At 44.4% G+C, this 14,451-nt stretch overlaps 1 protein-coding gene and 1 long non-coding RNA gene across 2 annotated transcripts; both read right to left on the reverse strand.

Annotated features, from left to right (window-relative positions):
• Positions 1–361: 361 nt before the first annotated feature.
• LOC139184410 (spermatogenesis-associated protein 31D3-like) lies at positions 362–2,762 on the reverse strand (the record flags this gene model as incomplete). The annotated part of the gene is made up of 2 exons (XM_070794171.1): positions 362–1,115; positions 2,597–2,762. Coding segments are annotated over 2 exons (423 nt in total), but the record flags the coding sequence as incomplete, so codon positions are not given.
• A 716-nt stretch (positions 2,763–3,478) lies between these two features.
• On the reverse strand, positions 3,479–5,291 carry LOC139184581 (uncharacterized). Its single transcript, XR_011568121.1, has 3 exons — positions 4,905–5,291; positions 4,111–4,168; positions 3,479–3,605 (listed from the first exon to the last, which is right to left on the reverse strand). It is a non-coding gene; the product is annotated as an uncharacterized lncRNA (long non-coding RNA).
• Between the last annotated feature and the right edge of the window lie 9,160 nt (positions 5,292–14,451).

Here is a 14,451-nt window from a genome sequence, read left to right on the forward strand (position 1 = left end):
TGTGCTATGCCAGTTTCTGGTCACTAAACTGTATGTGGCTGCATGAGAAGGCGGCTTGTTTTCTGCCCAGTCAGAGGGACCTCTGAGGCCTTACGGATGTCACCAGCTGTGGGTCCTCCCAGAGCTCCCTGGGCTTCCTCACTCACCTGTGAGGGTGTGGGAAGGGGCCTCTCCAGGGAGGGATTTGCCCCTCTTGTTTCTACTTTCTCTCTTGCATGGGGCTGAGGAGGTTTTACCAAGCCCTTGGTTAATAGGGCTATTGAGGGGTCCCCAGATCCACAGGTGGCCTTCAAGGTAGACCCTTGAACCTTTTCAACTTCAAGCTAAGTATGAATTTGAGGAGCTTGAAGAGTAGGTCCCACCTGTGCCTCACCCTCAACTTTACTACATGTGTTTCCAGCTCCTGTTGAGTATCAGGACTGAGGACGAGAGACTCAAGGGAGGTGTTCATGGAGGCTTCCCCATCCTGAGAGGAGTGTGGATTTCAGGTCTCCATGGGAGCATGCATCTTTCCAAGAATGTCTAAAACAAGATTATCAGCAAATCTCGAACTGTAGACATTTACAGGGATCTCACTCTCGTGGATCTGCTGTGCCTACCTCCCTATAAGGATTCCTGAGACTTCTGGATGTTTCCTGCTGAGGCTCAATTCTCTTTCTGACTCAGTTTTGCTCTTGGATCATTCACTGGAGGGTTGGCTGAGATCAGGAACAGATCTTTTAGGATCCTCCCCACACTCTACCCTACATCATATTGCAGGTCTGTTCCTGGTGGGATTCATGCTGGGCACTTGGGCCTCATCTTCTCTGTGTCCTGGCTGATTTTGCCTAGACCTGCAGAGGACCTTGGGAATTTATCCTAAGGCTGCATCAGTTTCTGGGATGCTCGGATTCTGCAGGGCAGGCCAAACTGTTGCTGCATGAACCTTTTGGAAAACTGGTGCTCCAGTTCCTCCCAAACCTCAGGGCTGGCCAAATCTTCAGGAAGGATGAGGACAGTGCTGTGGGCCCAGGAAGACCTGTTCTCCTGGGGAAGGTTAGAAGTGACCTGGCTAAAGACTTGCTGAGATTTCTTAACCAAAGAGGATAAAGTTCTTCCTTTTTCTAGTTGCTTTTACCAAAAGTGGCATCCCAGGTTTTCAATTGCATTTAAGATGAAAGATTGTGCCATATTTGAGACTGTAGGGCAAGATGTTTCACAGGACCCAATCTGGTGTTGTGAAGATGTTCAGACTCGGAGAGAGGGTGATTGATGGACAGTGGTCTTTAACTGTGCCTGAGGTTGTGCTTAACACTGGGGCATGTTTGGAGTCAAGGGTTTGGGTTGGGCCTGGATCTCCATGTGAGCCTGAGGAGGTGGCGTTGGAGTCAAACGTTGGGGTTGGGCCTGGGTCTCCATGTGAGCCTAAGCTGGTGGTGGTTGACATGGAGATATGGTTAGAGTCAAGGGTAGGGGATGGTCTGGGGTCTATATGAGAGGCCGAGGTGGTTGTGGTTGACACTGAGCCATGGTTGTTGTCAAGTACAGAGGTCGTACTTGGGTATTCATACGAGCCCAAGGTGGCGGTTGAAACTGGAGCATGGCTGTAGCCAAGGATAGGGATTGGGTCTGGGATTCCATGGATGCTTCAGGTGGTGATTGACATTGAAACATGGTTGCAGTCCAGGTAGGGGTCAGGCCTGTATCTCCATGCGAGCGTAAGGTGCTGGTTGAAACTGGAACATGGCTGGAGTCCAGATTTCAAGTCGGACCTGGGTCTCCATTTGAGCTTGAGGTGGTGGTTGATATTGCTGCATGATTGGAGTCAAGGTTAGGGGTCGAGACTGGGTCTCCATTTGAACTTAGGTGCTGGTTGAAACTGGGCCATGGCTGGAGTCCAGGTTTGGGATCAGGCCTGGGTCTCCATGTGAGCCTGAGGTGGAGGTTGAAACTGCTGCATGGTTGGAGTCAAGGTTCGTGGTTGAGCCTGGGTCTCCATGTGAACTTGAGGTGGTGGCTGAAAGTGAGGCATGGTTGAAGCTAAGTGTTAGGGACGGGTGTGTGGCTCCATGTGACCTAGAGGTGATACTTGCAACTTGGGACATGGTTGGAGTCTTATTTTGAGGTTCACCGTGGGCTACAGTTGAGGCAAGTGCTGGGCCAATATTGGTTGTGATGTTACTTTAGATGAAATTTGGAGTTGTTCAACCTTTGAATGGTCATTGTTAAGATATGGCATAACTCAAGAAGGGACCCAGGTACTATGACAGTAGCCACCAGACTCTCACTGTGCAGAAAGGGGAGACCCCAAAACAGATAACTGCATGTCTTCTGTGGATGGTCCCCCAAAGTGTCAGGATATTGGAGCTTCTTGGGAACAAGCAGCTATTCCGGTTTCCCTTTGATGCTCCAGAAGTTTTGGTGACCCAAAGTGTCCTGCTTGTCACCAAGTGACTTGATCCTCTTCCCCAATGAAGTTAGGTGATAGCCTGCCTCCTCCTCCTTGTTTTTCTCCTTCCAAATCTTGCCTTCTACCCTCTTGGTGATTAGTATCTCCAGCATCTTCTGGACATCCACATTGACAAAAAGAGAGGCTAGCAGCCTCTACCTACCTATTTTGGGTCTCCCCAAAATGAGGCCTCTGGTGGGTGGCTGGGAAGGTGTTCTTGCTTGGATTCTAAATGTCTCAAGGTGGAGAAGCTCCAGGCTTTGGCTGCCTCCTGCCACCATGCTAGGGCTGATACAGGACTGCTTGAACAGACAATGCCTGAGATGGCTGATCTTTAAGGGGAGTTTGGAGATGACCTGTGTGGGATGGTGCCCAGTATGAGTGCCATGGAGTCACCTTGAGTGAGACTCAGCATGGAGCCTGATGGTGGTGGCAATAGAGGAGGGTGTTGGAAGTGGAGGGCAGGCTCTCGCATGAGAGGGGCTTGGCAAGTAAGGGGAAAGGGGAAGTGGCCAGGGTGAAAGGCTATCCAGTGGAAATAAAGGCCCTGGTGTTGGAGAGGCACTCGGATGAATGTGAGGGAATGGAAACTGAGGAGGTCACTGAGCCTGGGGAAATGGTAGAAGCCCAAGATAGGGGACACTTGGTCAGAAGAGCTGGGGAGGTGGTGGTAGCTGCTTCTTCCTTGCATGGTTGGTGGGCTCCAGCAGGAACTGGTTGGCAAGCCTCACCAGGTGAATCTTTACACGAGAGCTGATCAAAGCCTCCCATCTCGGAAGCTCCCTAGGTGTCTGCAGGAGACATGAGGAACAAGCTGCAGCCAGGAGCCCTGGGGCCAGGAGGGCTGGGCAGTGCAGGCAGGGGTGGGCATCTGCACCCCACAGTCTGGCACCGCCCCAGTGCTGACTTCACAATGCTCCTGCTGTCCCTCACCCCAGGACGTTGGCCATACCCTGCCCCCAGGACTCCCCCTCTCAGCTCAGCCCCAGGCTGCCAGTATCCCTGGGGTCACACCTTAGGCTTTAGGAGGAAGAACCGCCTAGAAAAGAAAGGGAAGATTCTCTACCTTTCCAGAAGTGAAGTCAGGTCCCGGACCTCTTCCAGTGCTTCCTGGAAATCTCTTCAAGCTGAAAATCGGCACACTGGGTCATGGTGGTGAACATGGGCGCCTAGGGGTCTAAAAGGGAGTTGAGTGCACTGTCACTTTAAGGGACACCATTGGGAGATTGCAGACCAAGCGCCTGTGTCCAAGGCCACATAATCCCTGACAGTGATAGTGAAGCCTGTGAAAGGTTTATCATAAACACAGTGTTTCCCCATTCATGACCCTGATGCCCTCACAGCCTGCCTATGGGGAGATGGGCAGGCACCACGCTGCAGTTGGATCTGAGCAAAGTAAAACTATGTGTCCTATGTGTCCTGGAGGGCTCACCTCCCAGTGTGGGTGCTATTTGTCCAATGCAGCCCACATGCCCTTTGGTACAGAGCCTTTTCCTGGCCCCTCACAGCTTCATTCTAGTATCTGGGTAATGTTCTCCTTCCCAGTAGCCTCCCTGCGAGTTCTGTTTCTCAAGGGAGAAGTCCTGCCACTGGCCCCTCTCAGAGTCCGTGGAGCTGGGTCCTCACGGCCAGAAAAATGGGGACGAACTCTGGGGGCACTCATGGCTGGATTCAGAACTCACCTTTCAAAGCTTCATTTCTCTTGATGCTCCTGCTTCTTCCCCTCTGCTCCATCCGATGCTGAGAGAGAAAATGAGGACTTAGGATCCAAATCTCAGTCTCCTCGCTCTAGACAAGCATCAGACACTAGCGTCCATACATGATATGACTCTCTACATTTCCCTAACAGCTCTGTGATTTTTCTTTCCTTTCATTCATTTTTAAATGGGATGAAATGTTTTGTTTTCCTTTTTTGAAGAACATAAAGAAGAGTTTTCAATATGAGATTCACTCTAGACTTCTTTTTTCACTGTTCCTCTGCTCAAGAAACACACACATTCTCAGACTATGGGTGAATCCGAGCTCCATCAGGCGGGTCTCTGCTTCCTGATACCAGCCTCCCCACTTCCCAGCTCCTGCTCTGAGGCTCTCAAGGCTTCAGCACCGCCATCAGGTCAGTCCTGTCTGAGACACTGTTCACAGCTGCTGAACTAGTGCTCAGGAGTCTGTTCTCTGGCTGAGATTCAACTAGGAATCCAGTCATTGCCCTCTGGTCACTGTGTCTTGGACTTGCTTTGGAGCCACCTACCTACCTGGATACATGGGTTGAGATCTTTAAATAGAAATCCTAGTGTTCACGGTATCTCTGCCCAGCCTGGTTTGTCCCTAGAGGGATATTCATCTATTCTTTCTTGAGGATAGATGTCCTGTTCTTTTCCATCTCAAGGGTCTTATTAGTTGACTCGGAAAAGTAAAAATAATAACAGAAAAGAACAGAGAAATATGTGCTTGTGAGTCTGGACCAAGAGTTCCTTACCTTCCTGATGTTTCCGTGTTTCCTAGGAGGAGGAAAGGATGGGTTATTCTCAAGTTAGTGAAGGGTCAGGAAAAAGAGCCCCAGTCCACACAGAAAGGTGAGGATTGCATCGATCGCCCAGCAGGTGGAAATGGAGTTGAGCCAAATATCAAAAGTGCTTTTCAGAGAGAAGAGAGGATTCTCCATTGTCTGCATCACACTGCTGCCCTCAGGACCCTGAGCACAGGGTGTGCACTTGGGGACTAGAGTACTCGGCCCACCTCTCAGGGCTGTGGTCTGGTCACAAAGGGCTCCTGGGGGTAAGAGGGAGCAGCAGAGGAGGAGGCTGGACTATAGCCCCTCCCTAACCATCCAGCCCCGCAGCTTCATGCATCTCCCTTCCTCTGAGCCTTCCCTTCCTACCTTCTCATCCTGTTAGATAGAGACATTAGTCAAGTGTCAAGTCATTCTGCCTAGAACTCAGAGAATTCCTGGTTCCTTTGATATCACTGCTTGAGCCCCATCAATACTTTTAAAAATCTGGAGTTCTGCCTAACTTTGGTTACTCCCATGTATTTTTACTCTTAGGATACACATATTTTTTAATTTCAGTTAATCTTTACTATATTCAACTACAGGCAATTAAAAACTAGATAAAAATTATTTGAAATTTACAAGGCAATCAAATATAAAGCAAAATGAAATAGTTAAACCTCAATTTTTCATAAAGTTGCCAGCGCCCTTATTTCAAACTGAAGAAAAACATTTGAAACATTCTGTACACATACCCAGACATCCTTTATTTTTAATTTTTTAAAAATTAATTTAATTGGACTGCAAGGTGATCCAACCAGTCCATTCTGAAGGAGATCAGCCCTGGGATTCCTTGGAAGGAATGATGCTAAAGCTGAAACTCCAGTACTTTGGCCACCTCATGCGAAGAGTTGACTCATTGGAAAAGTCTCTGATGCTGGGAGGGATTGGGGGCAGGAGGAGAAGGGGACAACAGAGGATGAGAGGGCTGGATGGCATCACCGACTCGATGGACGTGACTCTCAGTGAACTCAGGGAGTTGGTGATGGACAGGGAGGCCTGGCGTGCTGTGATTCATGGGGTTGCAAAGAGTCGGACACGACTGAGCGACTGAACTGAACTGAACTGAACTGAGTTACAATATTGTAGTGGTTTTTACCATACACTGACGTGAATCAGCAATGGGTGTACATGTATTCCCCATCCTGAACGCCCCTCCCTCCTCCCTTCCCATTCCATCCCTCAGGGTCATCCCAGTGCACCAGTCCTGAGCACCCTGTCTCATCCTTTAAACAAATCAGTCTCTAAGGATCAAGGTTTTTTTTTTTTTTTTTTCCAATTCAACATCTTCCTTCAGTATATGTTATAAGTTGAACTGCTAGCAGCAAATTCTCCCAAGTCTTTGTTTTTCTGGGAATATTTTTATTTTACCTTCTTTCCTGAAGCATAGATTTTATAGACATGGAATCCTTGGGTGACAATTTTTTTCCTTTAAGCTCTTTGAATATGGCATCTCACAGTCTTCCCTCTGCTGTTGCTGATTGGAAGTCAGTGATTAATCTGACTGTGTTCACCTCGTATATGGAGAACAATTTTTCTCTTGTTACTTTCAAGATTTTTTCTTGATTTTCCACACTTTGACCAAGATTTGTCTTAGAGTGGATCAGTTTGCTTTCATTTTTCTAGAGGTAAACTCTGCCTCTGGAAGTTGTTTTCCATCAGAATTTTAAAAATTTTCAGCCTTTATGTCTACAAGTAATTTTACTCCCTCCCCTTTCTCTCCCTGTTTTCTGAGAGTCCCTTTCCTTCCATACTTCTTGGTGAGCTGAAGGGATGCCATAGATCATTTTCCCTCAACATTTTTTCTCTTTGTTTTTACATTGATTTCTATGAATCCATCTTCAAGTTTATGGATTATTTCTGCTAGCATCTCAAATGTGCTATTGAACCTGTCTAATCAATTTTTCATTTTAATTATTTTAGTTTTCAAATCCAGAATTTATATGTTTCCTTTTTTAAAAAATAATTTGTAGCTCTTCATTGAGTTTCTCTGTTTGTTGACTTAGTATCATACTTTCACCTAATTCTTCGAACATGGTTCCATTATTTCATTTTGTAGTTATCAATATTTTGATACCTTATCTTTTGACCTTCATATGCAATTTATAAGTGATATACGAGTTATCAGTGGTATGTTATACAAATGCTTTAGTCACCACCATTACAACATTAGAGTTTTCTGATTTTAACTGTATACTTACCTGTCCCAGTGACAGAGTTAAGCAGTTACTTAAGAGTAACTAAGCTTGATAAGGAGTATAAACCTAAAACCCCTTTATGGAGGAGGCAAACTTTCTTTTTCACATTCTTTTGCCTTAGACAAGTAGGGATTGTAGGGAGCAGTATCTCAGGTTCAAGGACATTCCTTTTTTTGAGCTTTAGATCTATGTTATAGGAAAGGGTCTGAGCAAAATGCTCACATCCTTGAGGTGTTTTTTTGTCTATTCTCAGAGGCTAGTTGAGAAGTATATATGACCCCGCTTAAATTAGTGAGGTGGGTACACTCCTACCCCCTTCTGAGGTCTGTGTCAAAAGCTTTTTCTGTCACCTTCACTTTAAATAAAATCTACACAAAGCTCTGAGGGACTGAGACTGTCTTTGGTCCCAGAGTTAAATCTTCCTCTTCAGACACCATGAATCCAGTGGCACTGGTCACCGTTGACTGCTAGGTTATCATCTTGGAGGCTTGTCCAGGATCTTCAAGACAAGGTAAGAACACTCAGAGTTGAGACTCTTTTGCTCTTTTACTGTGGTCTCTACTTTACTAAATCAGAAGCATATGGACCGAACTTCTTTTCCCTGGTCAGCTTTTCCTGGTCCCTCTGACCATTTCATATCTGCTTGGGGAATTAGAGTTATTAACCTTGTGTGCCAGATTGTAGACTTTCAGGGGACTTGCAATCCATGCTGTTATTGTGTTTTTCTAGCCAGGCACCCATTCCAAGTTTTACAGGACGCTGCAGGCAGGAGCACGTTAGGCAGCTAGCTGGAGCTCTAGCTCCAGGGACATCTCTCAGACTGGAAATCACCATCCTGACCCCAGAGACACAGAGGCAAGTTCTTGTCATGGCTATGCCTCTGGACTATATGAGCTGAGGCATTGCTGGACAGCATGAGATTCCTGAGGACACAGATTGGGACACCTCAGATCTGGGCAGATTGAAAATGCATCGGGTTTCTTCCCTTAGTAGCACTAGCACTTAGCAGACCAGAGAAAGCCCTCCAGTGGCTCTTGTCTCAACTCCTTAGATATTCTTTTTGTACAGTCTGCTGGACTGTACAAATAAAAAGGATGTTGACACTCCATGAATATGAAAGATGATTTTTTCCTCACAGGCTGGCCCTCCATCACCTCCTTTGTTATCACATAGACTTATGTGGCAACTCTCAGAAGGGATATCTTGGGTTTTCTGTTCATCCCTTTATGACTTGCCACTTCTGCTATTGTCAGGCATGGACACAGGCACACAGAAGATGGATGCTTCCCCTAGTGGTCTTGGCTTGGCCTTTATCCAGAAAACTACTCTGCTCCACCCCAGGTGGCACCAGAATCAAGGGGAAATCAAACCAAGGTTTTAATGGTGAGGACCTGGACATCAATCTGGGATGCCATCAGGTCTACCCCTGGTGCATCTCCACCATGCCTGGGTGGTAGAACAAGGGGGGCTGGGAGTAGGGCACCTTCATCAGTAGGAGACAGGTTAGCTCTGGCCAGGGAAGGAAGCTTAGGTGGAAAATCAGTCTCCAACCCCATCTAGAGCAGGGGCAGATGCTTCCGGTAGAAAAAAGCCATGGCACTGGGCGCAGCTTTTTTTCTCTCTTACAGATGGGAGCTAACAGTTCCAGAACCACCCCTTTGAATAATATCTTGAAAAACTGGGATAACTTTGATCCTCAAGGCCTAAAAATCCCTTATATATGGGGTTTCTTTTCTGTGAAAGAAGACCTCACCTGCCCAGAGAGATAATCCCTGCTGGGACATCTTATCTATCAGTCTACCCGTTATCAGAGCCAATTTGAACACTCTCTGGTTTAAATTTTAGCTATGAAGCTATGATACAAGAAGGAGAGATGACATTTTGGACCCTGAATGGCCATGGTATTCTTTAGACTCTGGAGAAAACTAGTTAAAATGAAATCTTATTGAAATTGCAAAACTGGTTCTTTTTGCACATGTAATTACTAAAAGATTGACTTGTTAAAATACTTTTAATAAGCTCTGTTTTATCAGGGAGCTCTGATCCTGCCTGAGAAACAGAAACATGCCTGAGGAAGAACCTGAGTTAACTCTTATCATGTCCTTGAGATACACAGCCTACTCTATCTGGGACTCCAGCCATGAGTAAATTGGTGGGACTCAAGCCAAGAAAAAAAAAAAGGCGGGGGAGGTGGGGTGGGGTGGGCAGATCAGATCAGATCAGATCAGTCACTCAGTCGTGTCCGACTCTTTGCAACCCCATGAATCGCAGCACGCCAGGCCTCCCTGTCCATCACCAACTCCCAGAGTTCACTGAGAGTCACGTCCATCGAGTCGGTGATGCCATCCAGCCATCTCATCCTCTGTCGTCCCCTTCTCCTCTTGCCCCCAATCCCTCCCAGCATCAGAGTCTTTTCCAATGAGTCAACTCTTCGCATGAGGTGGCCAAAAGAGACATTTTATTTTTCAGGCAGAAAACTGTGAGGTTTCTGTCTGTCCAGAATTATGTGTGTCTCAGTGTATGTCTCCACCTTGGAAAAAAATTGCAAAAGGCTAAGTGGTTCAACGAGCTTTATTCAATTGGCCTAAAGAGAAGTAAGTGCTTATAAATCAAACAATTCTAAATTCAAGAAAATTAAAGTAAATGAATTTAATGCTTGTGTGAACTGGGAAATAATCATTATTGAATTGATACATGATATTGATGTTTGTTTATTGATCTAATTAATAGAGACATTGTGAAGATACTTTTATAAATGACATAACTTTGGGTGATTTATCCCAGAATGATGATGTAAAGTGCAATTCATGGCTGCTGAAGAAAAACAAGATGTGTGTTTTTAATAAAAAGTAATAAGGAATGGAATTACATTCTATTAAGGAAAAGGAAAGTAAGTCTAAACTTACAGGTGGCTGTCCTCTGAATGGACAAATGGTGATGAATGCAGAAAGTGTGAAAAAGGTGTGTGGCAAGTGAAAGAAGAGTTTTGTGCATGGTACAAGTTTGTTAAGACATTAAACTACCTTTGAAGTCTTATTGTTACTATGACTAAGTGAATAACTCTTGTTTCACAGTGATTATAAGCTGTTACCAAACTGGAATTTGGTTTTCTCTCACTGATTAAAAGAACAAAGGTTTCTTGGAATGTGGCTTTTGATAACAGACTATAGCATATATGAACAAAGCTCATTCTGCTTCTACAAAAGTTAACCCCTCTTCAGGGAATTTAAAGTGGATTAAAAATGGCTATAAACCAAACAGTTGGGGCTATGAGAGGTGCAAGATGGCTGCTTGGCTTTTCCCGGCTCCCTGACAAACCTCATTTTTATTTGATAATGCCTTTCCTGGCTTCAGGATTAATATCTCAGAATAGAAAAAATGGTTAAAATGTGCTTCCCACAATCTCCAGTGATCAGGGCACCGACTTTGCGGGACAGGTCGTACAGACATTCACAAAAACTTCATGAGCTTCTTGGAGATGATCGCTTTCACTGATGTCCTTGGTCATTGGGCAAGGATGACAGAACAAAGGGATCAATTGCATGGGATTGAGTAGACTGCTAAATGTGATCACAAGTTTCATGATTTGTTGTCTGACATACTGTTGGCTTTTAATCTGTGTTTTCAGATATAAAGGAGCACTTTTCCTCGTTACTGATGGTTTAAAACAATTTAGTGATTTACTCCTATGGGTAAAATTATACCTTTTTTCTCTCTGCCTCATCCCTCCAGAAACTGGAAACACTTGAGTTCTGAACAGCCTTGCTGCTGCTGCTAAGTCACTTCAGTCATGTCCGACTCTGTGCGACCCCATAGATGGCAGCCCACCAGGCTCCCCCGTTCCTGGGATTCTCCAGGCCAGAATACTGGAGTGGGTTCCTTCTCCAATGCGTGAAAGTGAAAAGTGAAAGTGAAGTCGCTCAGTCGTGTCCGACCCTCAGCGACCCCTTATCAGGTAAATAAAAAGACTGTCTCCCGACATATACAGAAATCTCAACGTATACTGGGGAGCTCTAAAAGAAAAATCCACCCAACTGATGTCAGGGCTATGGCATCTATTATGTTTCACTGAATATTAAGTTATAGTTTTGTTAATTAAAGTCTGCATTTACTAAGATTCACTTCTTAGATAGCTCCTTGTGGTTATGTTACATTGCTAAGAGGTTTAATTGTTAAAAAGGACACTCTGACTTTGTTTCTAAAGCTTCTCTCAATAAGCAGTCTTTGAATAAAGATTAGATGCTCAGGATCTACAACCAGGAGATGAACAGCAGGCTATAGTCATTTAACAAACTAAGTCAGATGACCTGGAGATGACACTGGGCTATACCTAATAGAAGTTCTTGACTTAAGTTCTTACTTATGATTCTACTATTACTGCTAACTGTATTGTTTTCTATGCTGCCTGTTTCAAGAAGAGTTGTCCCTTACATTATCAAGTGTGTGACTGAGCCACTGATATCATGATGGTATACAGTTCCATATGAAATCCCTAATTATAATGGTGTGACTGTATATGAGAAGAAGCAACAAGAGGGAACATTTTCCTGGACCAAGAGACTAGTGAGACAGCTGTGGTCCAGAGACTTTTGCTACTCAGAGGGCCTAATCCAGTAACAGCACATTGAGTGGCCTATCAGTGAAATCTTCGACAGACCTGGGAATGAGTCTTCCCAGCACCATGGAACAAGATGGCCAGGAAGTGCCCCCCAAACGATGGTCAAAATCATGGCCATAAAGGGGCCCTGCGATTGGAAACTGGCACTTGCTGTCTGCCTCTACAGATTAAATCACGGACACTACATCTGCTGACCTTCAACATCCCCTGAATGGAATTCAGGGTGAAAACCAGAAATTAGACACTCGCTCTGTGCTCTGAACAAGACGGAAGAAACAGTCCTTTGGATAGTTAGATATTTTCAGGTAAAACTTTTCTTAAGCCCAAATTCTTATATCTTCTCATACTCAGGAAAACACTAAAATTGTTAATGGTGATAACTACTTTGGCTTATATGTTAAGAAGAAGCCACAATTAAGAGGCCAAAGCCTACTTGGACAAACCTAGACAACTGGCTACATGGCTATAAGTCTGCCTAAAACAGCTGACCACATAGGGGTTCAGACTCATTCTTCTAAACAGAAATGGTAAGATTTAGTTTGTCTGTTAAGGTTCAGGTTGTCACTCTTTCAGCTACTGCTAACTGGGTTTGTTTTATCTACATTCAAAATACATGAACATGCCAAATGGCTCCATTCTTATAAACAGGGCAGCCAAAGTGTTGACTGTATCTAGACCAGGATCAAAGTTACTACCAAATGTAACCTGATTCTTACTCTTGCTTGGACTGTTAATTACAATAATTCTTTTACTGATTTTTGGTCTCTGACTTTTAATCTGCTTCTCTAGTTTGTTCTTTCTAAAGGATACAATGTTTCCCCCGACAAAGTGATAGTGATGCAGAGATACTGGTCACCCTTCAAAATGGACTCCCCTGATGTTCCACTCTGGTCACAGATACAATCTTGGTTTACTAGCTCTCCTTGGTGAAAAACTATCTTGACTGTAATAATTGTAATCATTCTGTTTTGCTGTCTGCTCCTTACATCTATAACTGTGTAATGAGATCTGTTTCTAACCGTCTGAAAACATTTAAATTACAAATGATTTTCCATACTCCTACCATTTCTACTACCTCTAGGTATTACTTGGGACCCTTGGATCAGAAACCTAAATAAAAGTGTAAGGAAAATATGCCACGTCAGTAACTTAGGGGTGGCACCCCTCACGCGCAGGAAGCAGTTACTGACAGATTTCTCCACCCCTTTCCCTTCAGCAACAATATTCTCCTAAAAAGAAAAGGGGGAAATGAGAGAGTTACCTTAGGCAGGTAGATAAGGAGTCCAAGCCTAAGGCCCCTTTAAGGAGTAGGTAAACATTCTTTCTTTTTCACATTCTTTTGCCTTAAACAAGTAGGCCTCTTAGGCAGCGGTATCTCTTGTTCAGGCACATGACTTTTTGTGAGCTTTGGATGTATGTTATGGGAAAGGGTCTGGGCAAAATGCTCGCAGCCTTGAGGTATTTTTAATCTTTTCTCAGCAGCTAGTTGAAAAGTATATAAGGCCCCGCTTAAATTAGTGAGGGGGGTAATCTCCTACCCACTTCTGATGTCTATGTCAGAAACTTTTTCTGTCACTTTCACTTTAAATAAAATCTACACAAAGCTCTGAGTGACTGAGACTGTCTTTGGTCCAGGAGTTAAATCTTCTCCTTTGGACACCACGAGTCCAGCGGCACCAAGCACCATTCACTGCTAAGCTATCACCAGGGAGTTTTATACTTTTATATATATATATATACTTTGATATATATATATATTTTTAGTTCTATTTTTTATTTATTTAATTTTTTTTCTTTTTCTTTTTTTACTTTACAATATATATTTTCCTTTTGCTAAGGAGCATCGTTTAGTTTCAGCTTGTAGAACTCCTTTTAACATTTCCTATTAGACTGATCTAATGGTCGTGAAGTCCTTCAGCTTTTGCTTGTCTGAAAAATTCAGTGTCTCCACTTCTGAAGGACAACTTTGCTAGGTATTCTTTCTTTCAATTAACTTTTTAGCCCTTTCTCTACCCTTTGCCTTTCTCCCTTATAATTCATGTCATAAGCTCTTGAACATCCTCAACTACTGCAAGAACCAAGGGCAAAGTATGTGGCTGAAAAAAACCACAATCAAGAACCCGCGCTCAGATGACTGGTGAGTCTCATCTTCTATGTGAAAACACTCTATCAAGACCTGTCAAGACTCAGATAGGTGGCTGTCTTATCTATGTGCAAAACCAACACAGAGAGTGAAGGAAACTAAGGAAACAAAAAACATAAACAAAAAAATAACGTAAAGTTTCAGAGACAGTTCTTGTTGTTATGAAGAGAAGTGGTTTATGTAGTACAGAGTTTGAAATAATAGTTTAAAAGATGTTCACTAATGTCAGGATAACAAGGTGTGAACAAAGCAGAAATTTCAATGAAGAGATAGAAAGTATTTTATTTTTTTTTATTTATTTTTTTTTTTTGAGCGGCTCCCGGCCAAGCAAGCGCGGCCGGGGGAGTGAAGAGGAAGGAGCTAGGGCTGCCACAAGGCGGGAAGGAGGGAAGACGGCAGGCGGCTCGTGCCGATGCCTTCTGCCGCGCCGCTGCCGCCGGGGCTGCTACTGCCGCTGCTGCCACGTGTCCGCCTCCTCCCGCCGCTGCTCTGAGCCCCAGACCCCGCCGCAGCTCA

This window comes from Bos indicus, chromosome 8, assembly GCF_029378745.1.
Source record: "Bos indicus isolate NIAB-ARS_2022 breed Sahiwal x Tharparkar chromosome 8, NIAB-ARS_B.indTharparkar_mat_pri_1.0, whole genome shotgun sequence".
Taxonomy (NCBI): Eukaryota; Metazoa; Chordata; class Mammalia; order Artiodactyla; family Bovidae; genus Bos; species Bos indicus.